This window comes from Mobula hypostoma, chromosome 10 (genome assembly GCF_963921235.1).
Source record: "Mobula hypostoma chromosome 10, sMobHyp1.1, whole genome shotgun sequence".
Lineage (NCBI taxonomy): Eukaryota > Metazoa > Chordata > Chondrichthyes > Myliobatiformes > Myliobatidae > Mobula > Mobula hypostoma.
The window spans coordinates 111820360-111841986 of record NC_086106.1 but is presented as its reverse complement, the minus strand read 5'-3'; the positions used below and the strand labels follow the sequence as shown (position 1 = coordinate 111841986).

Genomic DNA, 21627 nt, shown 5'->3' with positions numbered 1-21627 from the left:
GGAAGTCAAGGATCCAATTGCAGTGAATTGTTACACCTACTAGCCGCAACAGTAATAAGATATTATAATATCAACATACCTATCCCCAGGTGCTTGCATATCAATGCTTGTGCCAGAATCATCTGCCCACAGCGTAACATACACCCCCAGCCAGTATCGGAAGAAGGACCAGTCCCCCCTGTGTAAACAAAAGAGGAGAATTTACTATACAGCTTCAGCAGATGTAAATATTTTACTTTTTCCAAAAAAATTTATTGCCATAGTATATACATTATGCATATGATTGTGTAATTTTTCCACAAATGTGGTTTGAATTTCAAATATTTTCATATATTTCTTTTCCCTTTTTTATTTGTGGAGAAAAATCAAAGTAATCCATAAATATTCAACTATAAACAGATAGAAGGTGCAGATTTGATGAGAGGTGCAGTAAATATTGATGGCTTTACACAGAGCAGAGCAGAGCAGAGACTACTGCCATTAGTTGAAGGGTTAATGCAATAGGAGCAGGAGTATGACATTTGGCTGTTCTGAAGATAAAAGACAGTGCAGGTGCTGGAATCTGAATTAACAAACAGAAATGCTGGAGAAACTCATCAGGACAAATAGCAACAGTGGAGGCATAAGGTGGAAGTCAATGCCTTGGGTCAAGATACCACATCAGTATGAAGAAGGAACAGGAAAGATTGCCAGCTTCTAGCAGTACAAGGGGATTATAGAAGCTGGTAGGTGACAGGTGGAACCCAATGGGGGAGTCGATAATGGGTAGATGGAACCAGATGGAAAGGATTAGGAAAGGTGAAAAGAGTGAGCAGTAAACTAGGTGGATATGTGAGTATACTTGGGAAGAGAGGACTGGAGGTGTCAATCTACTGAAATTCAATGACTTGCAAGCTACCCAAATAGAATGGAAGATGTCGATCCTCCAACTTGTGTTTGGCCATAGCAATGGAGAAAACTAAGGAAAGAAGGTCAGAGTGGGATTGTGGAGGAGAGTTACAATATCAAGCAAACACTTTGATGGCACAGTAGCACAGCGGCTAGCTTAATGCTTTACAGCACCAGTGACCGGAAATCCGGGTTTAATTCCCACCGCTGCCTGTAAGGAATTTGTACGATCTCCCCGTCAGCACATGGTTTCCTCCCACATTCCGAAGATGTGCAAGGCGAGTTATGGGCATGGTATATTTGTGCCAGAAGCATGGCGACACTGGCAGGCTGATCCCAACACATTCTCAGACACAAAACAACACACATTTCACTCTATGTTTCAATGTTTCAATACATATATGACAAATAAAGCTAATCTTAATTTTATCCCAACTAGAAGGTCAAAATGACCTTTGTAGACAGAGCCCAGGTGCACTGCACAGCCTAGGCTTGTGGACAGGCTAGACAGGTGCACAGTCACCAAGTCTAGGCTTGGTTTCACCAAAGTAAAGGAGGGTGCATCATGAGGGTACATCTTGTCGTGAGAGGCCCCTTGGGTAAGAGTGACCATAATATGGTGGAATTCTTCATTAAGATGGAGAGTGACATAGATAATTCAGAAACAAAGATTCTCAACTTAAAGAGGGGTAAATTTGAAGGTATGAGACGTGAATTAGCTAAGATAGACTGGCAAATGACACTTAAAGGATTGACGGTGGATATGCAATGGCAAGCATTTAAAGATTGCATGGATGAACTACAACAATTGCTCATCCCAGTTTGGCAAAAGAATAAATCAAGGAAGGTAGTGCACCCGTGGCTGACAAGAGAAATTAGGGATAGTATCAATTCCAAAGAAGAAGAAGCATACAAATTAGCCAGAGAAAGTGGCTCACCTGAGGACTGGGAGAAATTCAGAGTTCAGCAGAGGAGGACAAAGGGCTTAATTAGGAAGGGGAAAAAAGATTATGAGAGAAAACTGGCAGGGAACATAAAAACTGACTGTAAAAGCTTTTATAGATATGTAAAAAGGAAAAGACTGGTAAAGACAAATGTAGGTCCCCTACAGACAGAAACAGGTGAATTGATTATGGGGAGCAAGGACATGGCAGACCAATTGAATAATTACTTTGGTTCTGTCTTCACTAAGGAAGACATAAATAATCTTCCAGAAATAGTAGGGGACAGAGGGTCCAGTGAGATGGAGGAACTGAGCGAAATACATGTTAGTAGGGAAGTGGTGTTAGGTAAATTGAAGGGATTGAAGGCAGATAAATCCCCAGGGCCAGATGGTCTGCATCCCAGAGTGCTTAAGGAAGTAGCCCAAGAAATAGTGGATGCATCAGTGATAATTTTTCAAAACTCGTTAGATTCTGGACTAGTTCCTGAGGATTGGAGGGTGGCTAATGTAACCCCACTTTTTAAAAAAGGAGGGAGAGAGAAACCGGGGAATTATAGACCGGTTAGCCTAACGTCGGTGGTGGGGAAACTGCTGGAGTCAGTTATCAAAGATGTGATAACAGCACATGTGGAAAGCGGTGAAATCATCGGACAAAATCAGCATGGATTTGTGAAAGGAAAATCATGTCTGACGAATCTCATAGAATTTTTTGAGGATGTAACTAGTAGAGTGGATAGGGGAGAACCAGTGGATGTGGTATATTTGGATTTTCAAAAGGCTTTTGACAAGGTCCCACACAGGAGATTAGTGTGCAAACTTAAAGCACACGGTATTGGGAGTAAGGTATTGATGTGGATAGAGAATTGGTTAGCAGACAGGAAGCAAAGAGTGGGAATAAACAGGACCTTTTCAGAATGGCAGGCGGTGACTAGTGGGGTACCGCAAGGCTCAGTGCTGGGACCCCAGTTGTTTACAATATATATTAATGATTTGGATGAGGGAATTAAATGCAGCATCTCCAAGTTTGCGGATGACACGAAGCTGGGTGGCAGTGTTAGCTGTGAGGAGGATGCTAAGAGGATGCAGAGTGACTTGGATAGGTTGGATGAGTGGGCAAATTCATGGAAGATGCAATTTAATGTGGATAAATGTGAAGTTATCCACTTTGGTAGCAAAAATAGGAAAACAGATTATTATCTGAATGGTGGCCGATTAGGAAAAGGGGAGGTGCAACAAGACCTGGGTGTCATTATACACCAATCATTGAAAGTGGGCATGCAGGGACAGCAGGCGGTGAAAAAGGCGAATGGTATGCTGGCATTTATAGCGAGAGGATTCGAGTACAGGAGCAGGGAGGTACTACTGCAGTTGTACAAGGCCTTGGTGAGACCACACCTGGAGTATTGTGTGCAGTTTTGGTCCCCTAATCTGAGGAAAGACATCCTTGCCATAGAGGGAGTACAAAGAAGGTTCACCAGATTGATTCCTGGGATGGCAGGAGTTTCATATGAAGAAAGACTGGATGAACTGGGCTTGTACTCGTTGGAATTTAGAAGATTGAGGGGGGATCTGACTGAAACGTATAAAATCCTTAAGGGATTGGACAGGCTAGATGCAGGAAGATTGTTCCCGATGTTGGGGAAGTCCAGAACGAGGGGTCACAGTTTGAGGATAAAAGGGAAGCCTTTTAGGACCAAGATTAGGAAAAACTTCTTCACACAGAGAGTGGTGAATCTGTGGAATTCTCTGCCACAGGAAACAGTTGAGGCCAGTTCATTGGCTATATTTAAGAGGGAGTTAGATATGGCCCTTGTGGCTATGGGGATCAGGGGGTATGGAGGGAAGGCTGGGGCAGGGTTCTGAGTTGGATGATCAGCCATGATCATAATAAATGGCGGTGCAGGCTCGAAGGGCCGAATGGCCTACTCCTGCACCTATTTTCTATGTTTCTATGTTTCTATGAGTACTGAATGCAGTAGACCACGCTGGAAGAGATGAAGAAGGAGTTCTGCCTGACTTGGAAGGGATATTTGGATCCCTGCATGGTGGTGATGGAGGAGGGAAAGGGACAGCTGTTGCACCTCCTTGGTTGCACAGGAAAGTGCTAGGAATGGGAAGTGCTGGGGGTGGGGGAGAGATGAATGGCCCCAAGAGACCCAAAGGGAATGGTCCCTGTGGAAAGCAAAAAGGGTATGAGAGGTGAAGATGTGAGTAGTGGTGAGAATGCAATGGAGCTGGGGAAAACGGCAGAAAATGATGTACTGGATGCTGAGGCCGGTACAACACTTCAGTGAATCTCTTCCTCCGAACTTTTTTTCCCTGTCCATCTTAGCCTCATCAGGAAATATTGTTCTGATTCACAAAGTTTATATGTATAAACTTTAATAAAATGTATAAACTTTATATAACTTATATAACTGGTAATTGACAAGAAATGCATGGTGTAGTAAGGAAAGCTGCTCATTACGTGGCTAGTAATTAGGAATGTGCTGCCCGATTCTACTTTGGTTATTATTATGTAAACATTTAGAACATAGAACATAGACCGTAGCGCACAGGACAGACCTCGCAGCCCACAATGTTGTGCTAACCTTTTAACGTACTCCAAGATCAATCTAGCACTTTCCTCAACATAGCCCTCCATTTTTTTTCATCCATGTGTCAATCTAAAGAGTCTCTTAATTGTCTCTAACTTGAATTCAATAACTCCTGTGTTCAATATTCCAGGCTAACATTGCTACCTTTTGATGGACTGTGAGATAGGATCGCAACTTTTATGGTCAGATTTGGCCTTTACTTTCTTCAATGACCAAAATGTATGTAGCCCCCCCAGACACCCTCAGGGTCGCTCGGCTCGCTGTCGTCTAGGGGAACAGCCTCGGCCCCAGCAAACTGGGTAATTCGTTTGTGTGGATGCTGTGTGAGGTACCCCACCCTGCCCAAATAACAGACAATACACCAGATGCAATTAAATGATTTACAGTTTATAGATATTACTGGAACTATATAATTAAAAGAGAATAAAATATAAAAGCCAAATAAAAGGCGCCACATTTATCAAAGTTCAATCTCTTCGTGCACAAAAACCGTTGGAGCTCAAGGACCTTCTTCTTCACCCTGCGACCCCCTCGGACCACCTCGACCGGCCACCTGGGACCAACAACGGTGGTCGACCAGACGCTCCACACGAGTCCGTCTCCGTCTCCTCGCCGAACGTCCCGCTCGGGGTCCGACCCCGTTAGCGGACTCACAGCACCTGGTCCATCCTCTTGTCTCGCTCTCCCGCCTTCTGCCCCAAAACCCTGCGTATACAGTATCTTCAAATACACCAAAACCATAACAACTATCCCAATTGGTTAATAGCACTCTCTTATCACACTCTAAAGCAAAAACAAACTGCTAGCGCAAACTTTCTCAGCGTTTAACACAACAAAGCCGCATTCCCCAGATTAACATAACAAAGACGCCATTTTAATTAGCCTCCACAGTAACATAAAAGTCGAAACCCCCCTTACATGTATAATAGTTGTTGATGATGGTTTACACAATAGCTAACTAACAATAATAATGTAGGGAACTGCTGTTCCCAATGGGTGCACTAGATGGACACATCAGTGAGGCATCCATAGACTACTTCAGATGTTTGTACTTTGCTGAAAAATTCAATTGTGTTTTGGGTGAAACTGTAATAATCCAGGTGAGAGAAGAGTGTACAAGGATGATATCACATTTGCTTGACACTTTTAAAACAGAAGTAGGGCTTTGCAGAAATGGCGAGGATTAGCATACCATCAGGAATATGGGAATATTAGAAAATAAGGGCAAGAGCAGGTGACCTCGCTCTTCAAACCTGTGCTGCCATTCAATATGATCACAGCTGATCTGCCCTAGGCCTCATCGCTTCAGCTGTAGTTTTTCCGAGCCTTAATTCCTTGATCTTTCCAAATTTCACCAGCTCTCACTTTATATGTACCCAATTATCTAGCGTCAACAACCTTTCAGTGGATCATTTCCAGAGATTCATTGTCCTTCATCTCAGTTTCAAATGATCACCACTGTTACCTGTCCCGTGAGTAGCCTGTGAGCATGATGTAATTATCTCGTGATATTGGCATGATGTAATTGTCGTGATAGTGGGGTAATGTGATATCACGTGATGGCATGTTCCAACCGGTATAAAAGGGGAGACTGCAGTTTGTTGCGTAGTTGTTTTGTTGGGTAGTCACAGTCAGTGGTTACGTAATCGAAGAAGGAAAGAGAGAGAGAGTGAAGAACTGCCAGCTTCACGTGAACCCAAGAAATCAATGGCGTTCTGTGATTGACATTTGGTATGGTCCATACGGGTATTGTGGCACACACTTTTGGTTAACCCCCACATGGTCTTGGGTGTTGTGTGGTGACTACCTCCGGTGAAAGGTCAGTTACTGTGAGAAATTTTATTCTTTGTGATCTCTTTGGACAAGGCATTTCTCGGCTGGGATTTGCGTCAGCAGTTTCATCTTTTCTTCATCGCTGGTTCGGGAAGTCTCTCCTCTAACTTATTTCATAAATCACTTGGACTCTTTGAACTACCACTTTAAGACTGTGTTTGAGTAAGATCTGTTAAGAATTGTCTCCATGTTCGACTGTTTGATAACTACAGACGCATAACACTGTTAACTTCTGTTTCAGTTAGTCGTTTGTTTACTCTTCTATGTTTTTGAGTAGAGGTTAATAAATTTCATTGTTTATTTATAAAAACCCGACTCAATTTCATATATATTGCTGCTGGTGTGTAACACCACCAATAATTGTAACCATGTCTCTGCATTCAAATCAATTAGGGAGGAAAAGGGTAAAAAGCAGGTCAACATAACCTGGAAAAAGGCAGATCAGGGCCTAGGACTCATGTTTTCATCGGCTTGAAAGTGCTGGAGGTGGCTACAATGGATTGAGGGGGGGAAAGGCAGTTTACCTGCTGGATGAATCTTTAGAGTGTTGCAAAACAGCCCAGAAGTAATCATTATCAAATGTCACTCCACCTGTCAATGACTTCATTTGCATAATGTGAAACAAACTCCGCAACTGACCTAGTGAACATTAACCTCAAATTTACTTGGACCATTTCCGACACCTCTCTCTTCTTTCTCAGTCTCTCTTTCTGCATCACTGGAGATAGTTTATTTACTGATATCTTTTATAAACCCTCTGACTCTCACAGCTATCTGGACTATACTTCTTTCCACCCTGTCACTTGTAAAAATGCCATCCCCTTTTTTCAGTTCCTCTGTCTCCACCACATCTGCTCTCAGGAAGAGACTTTTCATTCCAGACCAACTGAGATGTCCTCCTTCTTCAAAGAAAAGGGCTTCCCTTCCTCCACCATCAATGCTGCCCTCACCCCATCCTCCCGCTGCCACACCAGGGATAGGGTTCCTCTTGTCCTCACCTACCACCCCCCCAGCCTGCATGTCCAGCAAATAATTGTCCGTAACCTCTGCCATCCCCAATGGGATCCAACCACCAAGCACATCTTTCCCTCCCCCCCCCGCCACTTTCTGCTTTCTGCAGGGATTGCTCCCTACGCGCGTCCCTTGTCCACTCGTCCCTCCCCACTGATCTCCCTCCTGGTACTTATCCTTGCAAGCAGAAGTGCCACATCTGCCCCTATACGTCCTCCCTCACTACTATTCAGGATCACAAACAGTCCTTCCAGGTGAGGTGACACTTCACCCGCAAGTCTGTTTGGCCACCTATTGTATCCAGTGTTTCCAGTGTGGCCTCCTGATATCGGTGAGACACGACGTAGATCAGGAGACCACTTCGCCGAGCACCTACGCTCTGTCCACCACAAAAAGTGGGATCTCCCAGTGGTCACCCATTTCAATTCTACTTCCAATTCCCATTCCAACATGTCAGTCCATGGTCACCTCACACTCAGGATGGAGGAGCAATACCTTCTCTTGAAATAATATGAAACGATATGAGTCAGCTGCATCTTTCCTCATTCCCTGTCAAGCCCTGTTGAACTTGAAATAACCCACCAAATAACACATAAAACCTAAAATAACACTAACATATAGTAAAAGCAAGAATGATATGATAAATACACAGCCTATATAAAGTAGGAATAATGTATGTATAGTGTAGTTTCACTTAACAGAATCGGGAAGATTAAGCCAAAACCGATTTGTAGAAAAAAATCGGCACATACACGCATGCGCACGTCATGTATGAGCACACAGGTGCCCGCGCAAGGCTTCATGGTCACGGTAGTCTTTTTCGGGGTAAACACGTGTCCCGTATTTGACTGCTACTTTTGTCCCTTATTTGGGAGTGAGAAAGTTGGCAACCCTACTTGAACACCCCCACCCCCGGTCAGCCGGTCCGCAAGAATATTGTCAATATTCAACCGGTCCACGGTGCAAAAAAGGTTGGGGACCCCTGATTTATTTCACCCCCTTCCCCCTCCCGGTTTCACCTATCACTTGCCATCTTGTACTTCTTCCTCCCCTCCCCCCACCTTCTTATTCTGACTTCTTCCTGTCCTTCCAGTCCTGATGAAGGCTCTCGGCCCAAAACGCCAACTATGCTCTTTTCCATAGATACTGCCTGGCCTGCTGAGTTCCTCCAGCAATTTCTGTTCTATTTGACATCTTCTGTATTGGTTTGAGATTTAATTTAATTCAATGGCAGGTATAGAAATCATAAATTATGCAAAATCCCAGGTAGCTTACATATGAGCATTCTAAATCCCAGGTTCATTTTTGATAAAAATGCATTTGCAGAGGACAGAGAGAAAAAATACAGCGAGCCATTGGGGCAATCCACTAGGCCAAGAAAACAAAAATAAACTTGTTGAAAAATATATTTCCGCAGGCTTTTTGGAACCTAGTAAACTGAATGACAGATGATGCAGCCCAAACTAGTTGCATTAGTTTTAAGACTACACTGTTACCAAGATACTCTAAACAATATCATGGGCAGGAAATCAATTGTCAGATTAATGTCATATCCAGCTGGCTAGAAGGTTTCATTTGAACGTGTTAGCGATCGAGAACTAGGAAGATTATACAGTTTAATACATGGCTAAGGAGTTGGTCTAGGAGGGAGGGCACAAGATTTTTTGATCATTGGGCTCTCTCCAAGGAAGGTGGGACTTGTACAGAAGGGACAGCTTGCACCTGAACTGGAGGGGGATTAATATCCTCGTGGGAAGGTTTGCTAAATCTGCACGGTGGGGTTTGAACTAGAGTTGCCGGGGGTGGGGAACCAGAGTACCAGAACAGTCAGTGGAAAGGTCACGGAGGCAGATGTTGGTAAGACCTCAGACAAGTTTAGGAATCAAAAGGTTGAGCAGGATGGGACTAGTGTCTTCAGCTGCATATACTTCAATGCAAGAAGTATCGTAGGAGAGGCGGATAATAGTGCTCAAGATAAAATAACTGGTTTACAAACAGAGGCAATGTATAGTGAGAAGAAGCTATTGACAGGGGAAAATTGCAGTCAACAGGATGAGTTGCAACTGAAAAGGTGGACAAAAGCAGAAAAGGTGAATACAGTACTGAAGGTGCTGTATCTGAATGCGCGCAGCACACGGAATAAGGTAGATGAACTTGCAGCACAGTTGCAGGTTGGCAGGTATGATGTTGCAGGCATCACTGAATCATGGCTGAAAGAAGATTATAGCTGGGAGCTAAATGTCCAAGGATACACACTCTATCGAAAGGACAGGCAGGTGGAAGGCAAAGGGGATGGCATTGCTCTGTTGGTGAAAAATGAAATCAAATCATTAGAAAGAGGTGTTGAATCATTGTGGATGGAGCTAAGGAACTGCAAGGGTAAAAAGACCCAGAGGGACGCCCAAACAGCAGTAAGATGTGGGCTACAGCATGAGATAGAAAATACATGCCAAAAGGGCAATGTTACAATAGTCATGGGGTCTGCAATGTGCAGGTAGAATGGGAAGATCAGATTTGCACTGGATTACAGGAGGGGCGAATTTCCAGAGTGGCTACAACATGGCTTTTTACAGCAGCTCGTGGTTGAGTCCACAAAAGAATCAGCTCTTCTAGACTGGGTGTTGGGCAATGAACCAGAACTAATTAGAGAGCTTAAGGTAAAACAACCTTAAAGGGCAAGTGATGATAATATAATCAAATTTACCCTGAAATTTGAGAAGGAGAAGCTAAAGTCAGATGTATCATAATTACAGTAGTGTAAAGGGAGGCATGAGAGAGGAGTTGGCCTGAATTGATTGAAAAAGAAGACTGGCAGGAGTCACAGCACAGCAGCAGTGGTTGGAATTTCTGGAAGCAATTCCAAATATAAACATCCCAAAGAAGAAGTACTCCAAAGGAAAGATGATGCAAACGTAGCTAACAAGAGAAGTCAAAGTCAACATAAAAGCCAAAGGGACAGCATATAATAGGGCAAAAATTAATGGGAAGTTAGAGGATTGGGAAACTTTTAAAAACCAACACAAGGCAACTAAAAAAGTCATTAAGAAGGTAAAGATAGAATACAAAAGTAAGCCAACCAATAATATTAAAGAGGATACCTAAAGTTTCTTCAGATACATTAAGTGTGAAAGAGAGGCAAGAGTGAATATTGGACTGCTGGAAAATGATGCTAGAGAGAAAATAATGGGGGACAACGAAATGGCAGAAGAACTGAATAAGTATTTTGCATCAGTGTTCACGGTGGAAGACACTAGCAGCATGATGGAAATTGCAGGTCAGGACTCATGAAGTGTGTGAAGTTACCATAACTACAGAGAAGGTTCTTGAGCAACTGAAAGGTCTGTAAGAAGATAAGTCACCTGGACCAGATGGTGTACATCTCAGAGTTCTGAAAGATGTAGCTGAAGAGATCGTGGAGGCATTATGAATGATCTTTGAAGAATCACCAGATTCTGGAATGGTTTCAGAAGATTGGAAAATTGCAAATGTCAAGCATTTCTTCAAAAAGGGAGAGAGGCAGAAGAAAGGAAACTATAGGCCAGTTACTATGACCTCAGTGGTTGGGTATATGTTGGAGTCAATTATTAAGGATGTGCTTTCAAGGTACTTGGAGGCACATGATAAAATAGGCTGTAGTCAGCATGGTTTCCTTAAGGGAAAAATTTGCCTGACAGATCTGTTGGAATTATTTGAAAATATAGCAAGCAGAATAGACAAAGGAGAATTGGTTGATGTTGTGTATTTGGATATTCAGAAGACCTTTGACAAAGTGCCGACATGGGGCTGCTTAACAAGCTACAAGCCAATGGTATTACAGGAAAGATTCTAGCATGCATAAAGCAGGGGCTGATTGGCAGGAGGCAAAAAGTGGAAATAAAGGGAGCCTATTCTGGATGGCTGCCAGTGATTAGTGGTGCTCCACAGGAATCTGTGTTGGGACCGATTTTTTTTACGATGTAAGCCAATGATTTGGATGATGGAATTGATGGCTTTGTTGCAAACTTTACAGAAGATACAAAGATAGATGGAGGGGCAGGTAGTTTTGAGGAAGTAGAGGCGCTACGGAAGGACTTAGATTAGGAGAATGGGCAGAGAAACGGCAAATGGAATACAGTATTGGGAAGTGCATGGTCATGCACTTTGGTAGAAGAATTGAAAGGGTTGACTATTTTCTAAATGGAGAGAAAATACAAAAAAAATGAGGTGCAAAGGGACTTGGGAGTCCTTGTGTAGAATTCCCTAAAGGTTAGTTTGCAGGTTGAGTCTGTGGTGAGGAAGGCAAATGCAATGTTTGCATTCATCTCAAGAGGACTAGAATATAAAAGCAAGGACGTAATGTTAAGACGCTATAAAATACTGGTAAGGCCTCTCTTGGACTATTGTAACCAGTTCCCTCCTCAGCCCCACTCCCTGCTTTCTCCCCATAACCTTTGATACTGTGTCCAATCAAGAACCTATCAAGCTCTGCCTTAAATACACCCAATGACATGGCCTCCACAGCTGCATGAAGCAACGAAGTCCACAAATTCACCAACCTCTGGCATGCTGACTGTGTCACCAAGAATCCATAACTTCATCCTTAACGACTGACTCCAACATCTTCCCAACCACTGTGATCAGGCTAACTGGTCTATAATTTACTTTCTGCTGCCTTCCTCCTTTCTTAGAGTGGAGTGACATTTGCAATTTTCCAGTCCTCTGGCATCATACCAGAGCCCAGTGTTTTTTGAAAGATCATTACTAATGCCTCCACAATCTCTTCCGCTACCTCTTTCAGAACGCTTGGATGCAGTTCATCTGGTCTGTGTGACTTATGCGCCTTTAGGTTTTTCAGCTTTTTGAGCATCTTCTCCCTTGTAATAGTAACTGCACTCGTTTCTCTTCCTTCACACCCTTCCAACATCTGGCACACTGCTAATGCCTTCCATAGTGAAGACTGATGCAAAATACTCACTTAGTTCATCTGCCATCTATTTGTTCCCCGTTATTATTTCTCCAGCCTCCATTTTCTAGCGATGCTAGATCCACTCTCACCTCTTTTTTTTACATACTTGAAAAGGCTTTTACGATCCACTTTGATATTGTTTGCCAGCTTGCTTTCATATTTCATCTTCTCCCTCTTAATGATTCTCTTAGTTGTTCTCTGTCGGCTTTTAAAAGCTTCCCAATCCTCTATCTTCCTGCTTATTTTTGCTTTGTTATATGCCCTCTCTTTTGCCTTCACATCAGCTTTGACTTCGCTTGTTAGCCACAGTTGTACTATTTTGCCATTTGACTATTTCTTCGTTTTTGGAATATTGTGATTACTGCCTCCTGAGGGTTTTTTTTTAACCTTAAGCTCCCTAATCGCCTACGGTTCATTACGTAACAGCCAATCCAGTATAGCTGATCCCCCTAGTAGGCTCAACAACAAACTGCTCTCAAAAGCCATCTCGTGAGCATCCAACAAACTCACACCTCAAGTTCCATTACCGACCTGATTTTCCCAATCGACCTGCATGTTGAAATCTCACATGATTATCATAACATTGCCTTTTTGGCACACCTTTTCTGTTTCCCATTGTAATCTATGGTCAACATCCCAGCTGACCATACATAACTGCCATCAAGGTCCTCTTGCCTTTGGAGTTTCTTAACTCAACCCTCAACCCACAAGGATTCAACATCATCTGATCCTATGCCACATCTTTCTACTGATTTGATGCCATTTTTTAACCAACAGAGCCTCGCCACCCCCTCTGCCTACCTTCCAATAAAATGTGTAACCTTGGACATTCAGCTCCCAACTACAACCATCCTTCAGCCACAATTCAGTGATAACCACAACATCATACCTGATAACCTGTCATAGTGCAACAAGATTATCCACCTATTTTTTATACACCGGGCATTGAGATATCACACTTTGAGGACAGTATTTACTATGCTGTTTGATTCTGCATCTCTAGTACACTAGTACTCACCCTGTTGGCTTCATTTTTGTCCTATCATCTACCTGCCCTTCCTGACAGAGGTTGATTTAAGGCAGAGCTTGACAGATTCTTGATTGGTCAGGGCATGAATGGATATGGGGAGAAAGAGGGAGATTGGGGCCGAGAGGTAAATTGGATCAGCCACGATGAAATGGCAGAGCAGACTCAATGGGTCAACTGGCCTAATACTGCCCTATATCTTATGGTCTTATAGAAACAGGATTGGCCCAGTTTCCAATAAGTAAAACTCCATAACATAGATTCCTTAATATTTCAACACAAATTTTAATCTCTCTTAAAACACTTTTAAAAAGATGGAATAGAAAGTAATATGTCGAACATGTAGGTAAATGTGTTCACCTTAAGGCAGATCATTGAGATATATTAAAGTAGATTTGTACAAGTAACAACAGACTGTGCTTACAGGTGGCCACACAGGGTATGGAATTTACAACACAGAAAAACAGGGCATTTGTCTTAAGTGACTTTGGTCAGAGTATATGCTTCCACTTCGCTTAACTTCAACACAGTAGGAAAAAGAATGGAATAATTTTTTACGTCACAGTGGTCTGCCAAATGAATCAAAGTTGAGGTCTCAAGTTTTTACAGTATATTTTACAAATTGTTTGAAAGGACAAAGAGTATTGTTGCTAAATTTGCTGATCACTCAGATAGTTGAAAACTAATTGTGATGAGGATGCAAAGGGGCCAACAATGGGAAAAGATCTGCTAAATGGAATACGATGAAAGGAAATGTAAAATAGTCAATTTTAGCACAACCAATATAGACAAACCAATATACGTAGATAGAGACAGACAAAATACATTATCAAAATAGTGAGCCATTACAGAATTCTGAATTGCGGAGCAATCTGGGTGGTCTACTACAAGAGTAGCATAAAGACTAATATGCAAGGAATTAACTTAAACATCAAAATGAAATTGTTTATTGAAAGGGGAATGAACTCAAACACAAGGAGGTTAAACTTCAGTTAGATGGTGTGTGGGTAATATTCCAAGGTTAATGGTAAGTCTCACCTATTTAGACTGGAGAGCAAAATGGATAGGAACAGAAAGCCGCGGTTAATGTTTTAGAGAAGTAGAAAAATGTGAATTGGTGTTCACCACTCAGGCTACGTCCACACTACGCCGGATAATTTTGAAAACTCCGGTTTCGAGTAAAAACGACAGGCGTCCACACTAAGCATTTTTCAAAATATCTCTGTCCACACTAACACGGATATTTGGGTGAATCTCCTCTACTGGGCATGCGCAGGACACACAGAAAACAAGCGAAGAGGAAACGGTATGCTTAGTGCGCGTTTGTCCAGTTACAGAGTAGAAAAGCTTCAAAGGAATTGCTCTTGGCTCTCGCGCAGGAGGACTTAAAACTAAAAAAAAACAAATACTGGAGTGTATGGAGGCAACCGACGGGGAGCTCACGGACAGTATGACTCGGCTGAAGACGAACATTGAAAAACTGACTAACTGTTGCATTAATAAAGCACCTTGTTAAATGTATAAAACATGTCTGCATCAGTGTTATCTTGTATTTCCATACAATGTTACATTAGGCTGTTACACATCTATTGTCAGAGACGTACTTGCATAAATAGGTAAACCACCTTCATTCAAGCAAGGACAGAAAACAGGGCAAAGTGAGTATACTTATTTATTCAGTAAGCTATGGGTCAAAGTATTTGGTGACTACATTTCTAACTCTTCTGGCTTCAGTCTCGTTGCCGTCTGTTCTGAAATTGTTAGGTTGTGTGGGGGGTTGCGTACAAAAAAACAACGAAATGCCGCGCTGCGGCCATCTGTTCCAGCACGTCATGACAGCGTTTTTAAATAGTCAAAAAAGCTCACTTTACAATTTAACTCTCACGCCGTTCACACCGACTGCGCGTTATAACAGCCGTACGACAGTGCTTGCGCAGTACCAAGCAGAAGCAGAGAAAGCATTGTTGTTGTGGTGTTGTCATGACAGCATTTTTAAATCTCTTCATTTACCCCGTACACACTACAACGGATATTAGGTGTTTTCAGATTTATTCACTCTGGAGACCGTTTCTGAAAATCTCCGTTTTCGGGGGATGAAAACACCGCTTTGGTGTGGACGGAGGGTCAAAACGAAGAGAAAAAGCTTCATTTTCAAAATTATCCAGTGTAGTGTGGACGTAGCCTAAGATCACTGCTTTTCTTGACATGTATAAATAACTTGCAAAAGGATGCTTAGGGTAAAATCTCAAAACTGTAGATGATATTTGACTTTATGAGCTGGATAAAGAGTAAGGAGAAACGTAATGGGTGAAAGCACTGCTAAGAAAATGAGAAGCCTAACAGGTGATGAAACTTAATATTGCAAACAAGAAGTGATACATTTTGGGAGAAAGTACAAGGACAGACCACGTAAACAAATGTCCTAACTCCAAGGGGTGAGATAAAACTGAAGGGAGAGTGTGTGTGTGTGTCTATAAAAAAAAGTGCAAAGATTTGGAAAGAGACAAATCATATGAAGAAGCATTTAGTCAAGCATAAGAGATCTTAGGCTTCAATAGCAGAAACACAGATGACAAAGCATTAACAAATTTACTGTAGTTGGAAATCAAAAATAAAAAGTACAGGAGATGTCCATAGTATGTAGTTACTATGGGTATCTATAGATACCATATTATTTCCGATGCCATTTCTGCAGAGAGAAAACAGAATGATGGCATGAGCATTGATTTTTCAAAATCCCAGTAATTGCCCCCCCCCCACCTTCCTGTCTACCTCTCCTATTAGATTTTAAAAATGCAAATACGAGGAAATCTGCAGATGCTGGAATTTCAAGCAACAAACATAAAAGTTGCTGGTGAATGCAGCAGGCCAGGCAGCATCTCTAGGAAGAGGTACAGTCGACGTTTCGGGCCGAGACCCTTCGTCAGGACTAACTGAAGGAAGAGTTAGTAAGAGATTTGAAAGTGGGAGGGGGAGGGGGAGATCCGAAATGATAGGAGAAGACAGGAGGGGGAGGGATGGAGCTAAGAGCTGGACAGGTGAATGGCAAAAGGGATATGAGAGGATCATGGGACAGGAAGCCCAGGGAGAAAGTAAAGGGGGAGGGGGGAAGCCCAGAGGATGGGCAAGGGGTATAGTCAGAGGGACAGAGAGAGAAAAAGGAGAGAGAGAAAAAGAAAATGTGTATATAAATAAATAAATAACGGATGGGGTACGAGGGGTTGGTGGGGCATTAGCGGAAGTTAGAGAAGTCAATGTTCATGCCATCAGGTTGGAGGCTACCCAGACGGAATATAAGATGTTGTTCCTCCAACCTGCGTGTGGCTTCATCTTTACAGTGGAGGAGGCCGTGGATAGATATATCAGGATGGGAATGGGACGTGGAATTAAAATGTGTGGCCACTGGGAGATCCTGCTTTCTCTGGCGGACAGAGCGTAGGTGTTCAGCGAAACAATCTCCCAGTCTGTGTCGGGTCTCGCCAATATATAGAAAGCCACATCAGGAGCACCAGACGCAGTATATCACCCCAGCTGACTCACAGGTAAAGTGTCGCCTCACCTGGAAGGACTGTCTGGGGCCCTGAATGGTAGTGAGGGAGGAAGTGTAAGGGCATGTGTAGCACTTGTTCCGCTTACAAGGATAAGTGCCAGGAGGGAGATCGGTGGGGAGGAAAGGGGGGACAAATGGACAAGGGAGTCACGTAGGGAGCGATCCCTGTGGAAAGCGGGGGGGGGGGTGGAGAGGGAAAGATGTGCTTAGTGGTGGGATCCCGTTGGAGGAGGCGGAAGTTACGGAGAATTATATGTTGGACCCGGAGGCTGGTGGGGTGGTAGGTGAGGACAAAGGGAACCCTATTCCTAGTGGGGTGGCGGGAGGATGGAGTGAGAGCAGATGTACGTGAAATGGGGGAGATGCATTTGAGAGCAGAGATGATGGTGGAGCAAGGAAAGCCCCTTTCTTTAAAAAAGGAGGACATCTCCTTCGTCCTGGAATGAAAAGTCTCATCCTGAGAGCAGATGCGGTGGAGCCGGAGAAATTGTGAGAAGGGGATGGCATTCTTGCAAAGGACAGGGTGATCAGATTCCCGTTTCTCCACTCTTTTATCTCTTTCACCTATCAACTTCCCAGCTCGTTATTTCACCCCTCCGTCTCTCCATTTCACCTATCACCTTGTACTTCTTCCACCCCTCCTCCACCTTCTTACTCTGACTTCTCATCCTTTTTTTTCCAGCCATGATGAAGGATATCTCCCCGAAATGTCGACTGTTTACTCTTTTCCATAGATGCTACCTGGCCTGCTGAGTTCCTCCTACACTCTGTGTGCGTTGATTGAACAGAATTCTGTTAATAGTCACGAACCTGAAATAGCACAGATGCTGCCTAACCAGTTGAGTCTCTCCAGCATTTTGTGTTTTTATCGTAGCCTAGAGGCCAAATGCAAAGAGCTTATGTTGAACCTTTAAAACAATGGCTTGGTAATGTGCAAGGAGTCTTGTGTCCTATTCTTGTCAATACATTTTAGTGAGGATGTGCAAGCCCACATAAAGTACAAAAGTCTTGCTAGGATAGATCTGGGAAAGAAAGATTATATCAACAGTTTAGATTAGAGAACCTAAGGTGGTTTTAGAATGATAGCCGAAATAGGATTTGTTCGAGATAGCCCCTTCTCACAATTCCTCTGACTCCGCCACATCTGCTCTCAGGATGAGGCTTTTCATTCCAGGATGAAGGAGATGTCCTCCTTCTTTAAAGAAAGGGGCTTCCCTTCCTCCACTATCATGATGATGTTAAATAGTTTAGAGGTAAGCCATTTCCTTTAGTGGAAAATCAAAAAATGCTGGAACTGTGAAATAAATATAGAAAATGTTGAAACTATTCAGTATGTCAGAATTAAATTTCTATGGAAAAAGTAACAATTAATTTCAGCACTAGTTGTTAAAGATTGTTAAGAAGGCGTATGGTGCGTTGGTCTTCATTAGTTGGAGGATTCAGTCCAAGAGCTACAAGATAATGTTGCAATTCTATAAAACCCTGATTAGATCACACTTGGGAGAACTAATCACCTCATTATAGGAGCATGTTTAATGAGGATAGGTTGAGCAAGTTTTGGCTTTTCTCTTTGGAGTGAAGGAGGATGAAAGGTGATTTGATAGAGGAGTACAAGACACTTCTTACCCAGGGCAGAAATGGACAATGTGTGGGGGCAAAACTTTAAGGTGTTTGGAGGAAAGTATGGGGAGGGGGATGTTAAACTTTTTTTTCCCCACAGAGAGTGGTAGGTATGTGGAATGTGCTGCCAGGGATGGTGGTAGAGGTAGATATATTCGGGACATTTAAGATACTCTTAGATATGCACATGGATGAAAGAAAAATGGAGGGCTTGTTAGGGACCATTCTGCAGTTATGAAATTATATGAACCCAGTCTTTCGAAAATAAAAATCTGTACACAAATTAACTTCTGATAGTTTGTGGTTCATGAAACCAATCATTGGGTGTGGGACATTCTTTGTCCCATTGGAATGAAGTAGGGAAAACAATAGACTATTGTTCCTGCTATTAGAACAGTGTTAAAGGTGTGTTCCTGCCATTTAAGACATTGTTCAAGACAGATCTGTTTTGTAACTAACCTTTTGGTTATTTGTATATTCATGAAGCCATACTTCGGTAGTGCAACAAAAATGGTATATTTTGGGTGCCTGAATCTTGAATCCCCAAAGCTTTTGGAACAGACACCAGTATTCAATATTCAAAGGGATTCTGCTAGTTGGGGAGGTCCTGCCATTATAACTATGTAATTCTGTTAATTACCTCAAGCAACACACATCAAAGTTGCTGGTGAACGCAGCAGGCCAAGCAGCATCTGTAGGAAGAGGTGCAGTCGACGTTTCAGGCCGAGACCTTTCGTCAGGACCTGTTAATTACCTGACTATATTCCAAATGTTAAATCCAAGTAGGTGCTTGATTGCTTATTGTTATCTTTGTGTTGAATATAAAACATTCTGTTAGGAGAGTGAGGCTACGTCTACACTACGCCGGATAATTTTGAGAACGCCGGTTTCCAGTAAAAACGATAGGTGTCCACACTAAGCGTTTTTCAAAATATCTCTGTCCACATTAGACAGATATTTGGGCGAATCTTCTCCTACTGGGCAAGTGCAGGACACACAGAAAACAAGCGAAGAGGAAACGGTATACTTAGTGCGCGTTTGTCCAGTTACAGAGTAGAAAAACTTCAAAGGAATTGCTCTTGGCTCTCGCACAGGAGGACTTAAAACTAAAAAAAAACAAATACTGGAGCGTATGGAGGCAACCGACAGGGAGTTCATGGGCAGTATGACCCAGCTGATGACGAACAGTGAAAAACTGACTAACTCTGTTGCATTAATAAAGCACCTTGTTAGATGCTTTAAACACGTCTGCATCAGTGTTCTCTTGTATTTCCATACAATGTTACATTAGGCTGTTACACATCTACTGTCAGAGAAGTACTTGCATAAATAGGTAAACCACCGTCATACAGGCAAGGACAGAAAACAGGGCAAAGTGAGTATACTTATTTATTCAGTAAGCTATGGGTCAAAGTATTTGGTGAGTACATTTCTAACTCTTCTAGCTTCAGTCTCGTTGCCGTCTGTTCTGAAATTGTTAGGTTATGGGGGGGATTGCGTTCAAGAAAACAACGAAATGCCGCGCTGCGGCCATCTGTTCCAGCACGTCATGACAGCGTTTTTAAATAGTCAAAAAAGCTCACTTTACAATTTAACTCTCACGCCGTTCACACCGACTGCGCGTTATAACAGCCGTACGACAGTGCTTGCGCAGTACCAAGCAGAAGCAGAGAGAGCATTGTTGTTGTGGTGTTGTCATGACAGCGTTTTTAAATCTCTCCGTTTACCCCGTACACACTACAATGGATATTAGGTGTTTTCAGATTTATTCACTCTGGAGACCGTTTCTGAAAATCTCTGTTTTCGGGGGATGAAAACGCCACTTTAGTGCGGACGGAGGGTCAAAACGAAGAGAAAAAGCTTCATTTTCAAAATTATCCGGCGTAGTGTGGACGTAGCCTAAGATTCTCTTGAGTTCTCCTGGACCCTCTCTCTCTCTCCTGGAGATTCACTGTGAATGATCTTCTTGTAGGTTAAAGGGTTGACATAACTTTGTGGGCTTAGGGGCCTCTACTGCACTGTACTGCTCTATGTTATGCATAATGTTTCAAGTCCTTGGCCCTTCATTAGACTGGATCTGAGAAAAATCAAGTTAATTTTCTGTAGTGGACAGTGGTGGGTAAAGGGTAGAAAGAACATAAGGGAATTTCCCTGATGGGGTGACTTAACGTGACAATTAGTACATTACGCTTTTTTGTGTGTTATATGTTGCAAGAATCAATACAATTGATACGCCAAGCAGGCCATTGCAGTAATAGTAAATTAAAATTAAGCACGAAACTGTGTCAAAATGACGGCAGGCAAAATTGGCTAGTTCTGATACAGGCAAAAGAAATAATTAGTTGCCTGAAGTTGGAGAATTTGATGCCAAGTCCAAGAGGCTTCCACATAGGAAAACATCTTGCTCTGTGCCCAAGAGGAAGATGAGGTATCATTCCTCAAGCTGGCCTTGGGCCTCGTTCTATCATCCAGGAGGCCACAGACACACAGATTTGAGGGGGAGTGGGATGACCAGAGAAAGTGACAAATATGTTCTCATCAAACAAATGATGCTCTCCCCAGGTAATTATGAAACTTTTTCCTTATGCTGCGGAAGACCATTTTAATATTTACAATTTAAACAACTCTAGCAACTGGTTTGAAGTTACAGCAGGGTAGAAGCATGATAAAGCATGATAAACTGACAGATGTTTTCCACAGCTAAAACATAGGAAATTTCAAACAACTTCCTTAGTTCTTGGAAAGGCTACAGATAGCAGGGAGAAAACAAGCGAATAACTAATACAGTCCTATCAGTGAACCTTTCACAAGTGTGTGTTATGTGTAATAAACTGATGATATACAGGTATATATTTGTTTCAGGTCAGAACAATGCAGGTCGATGGTCCACACAGGTCTCAAGTACATAATCTCGTTATGACTTACTTCCCTAATCCTTCCCTCTGTGAAAAAACATTATGTATCCATAAATAATCTTCAATGTCATGCTTCTGTGGTTATCCGCATCAATGAGCCCAATCAGTGAATACTGGAAGGCTACTTGGATTTCAGGAATAACCATAATTGAGGTTTGTCCAATGCATGTGTATTTCCAGCATGACTGGCTGTATTGACTGTCTGAAGGAATGTCAACTACGTCATAGGAAGTCATTCCTGCCTGTGGCCATCAAACTTCACAACTCCTCCCTTGGAGGGTCAGACACCCTGAGACAA

The 21627-nt window shown here is 42.6% G+C and overlaps 1 protein-coding gene across 1 annotated transcript in view; it reads right to left on the bottom strand.

Annotated features, from left to right (window-relative positions):
• atg4a (autophagy related 4A, cysteine peptidase) overlaps positions 1-21627 on the bottom strand; it is a 56952-nt gene that overhangs the window by 29811 nt on the left and 5514 nt on the right. Inside the window, exon 4 of the mRNA XM_063061052.1 lies at positions 80-178. Within this exon, the coding sequence (XP_062917122.1) occupies positions 80-178 (99 nt within the window). The remainder of the gene's footprint in view (positions 1-79; positions 179-21627) is intronic.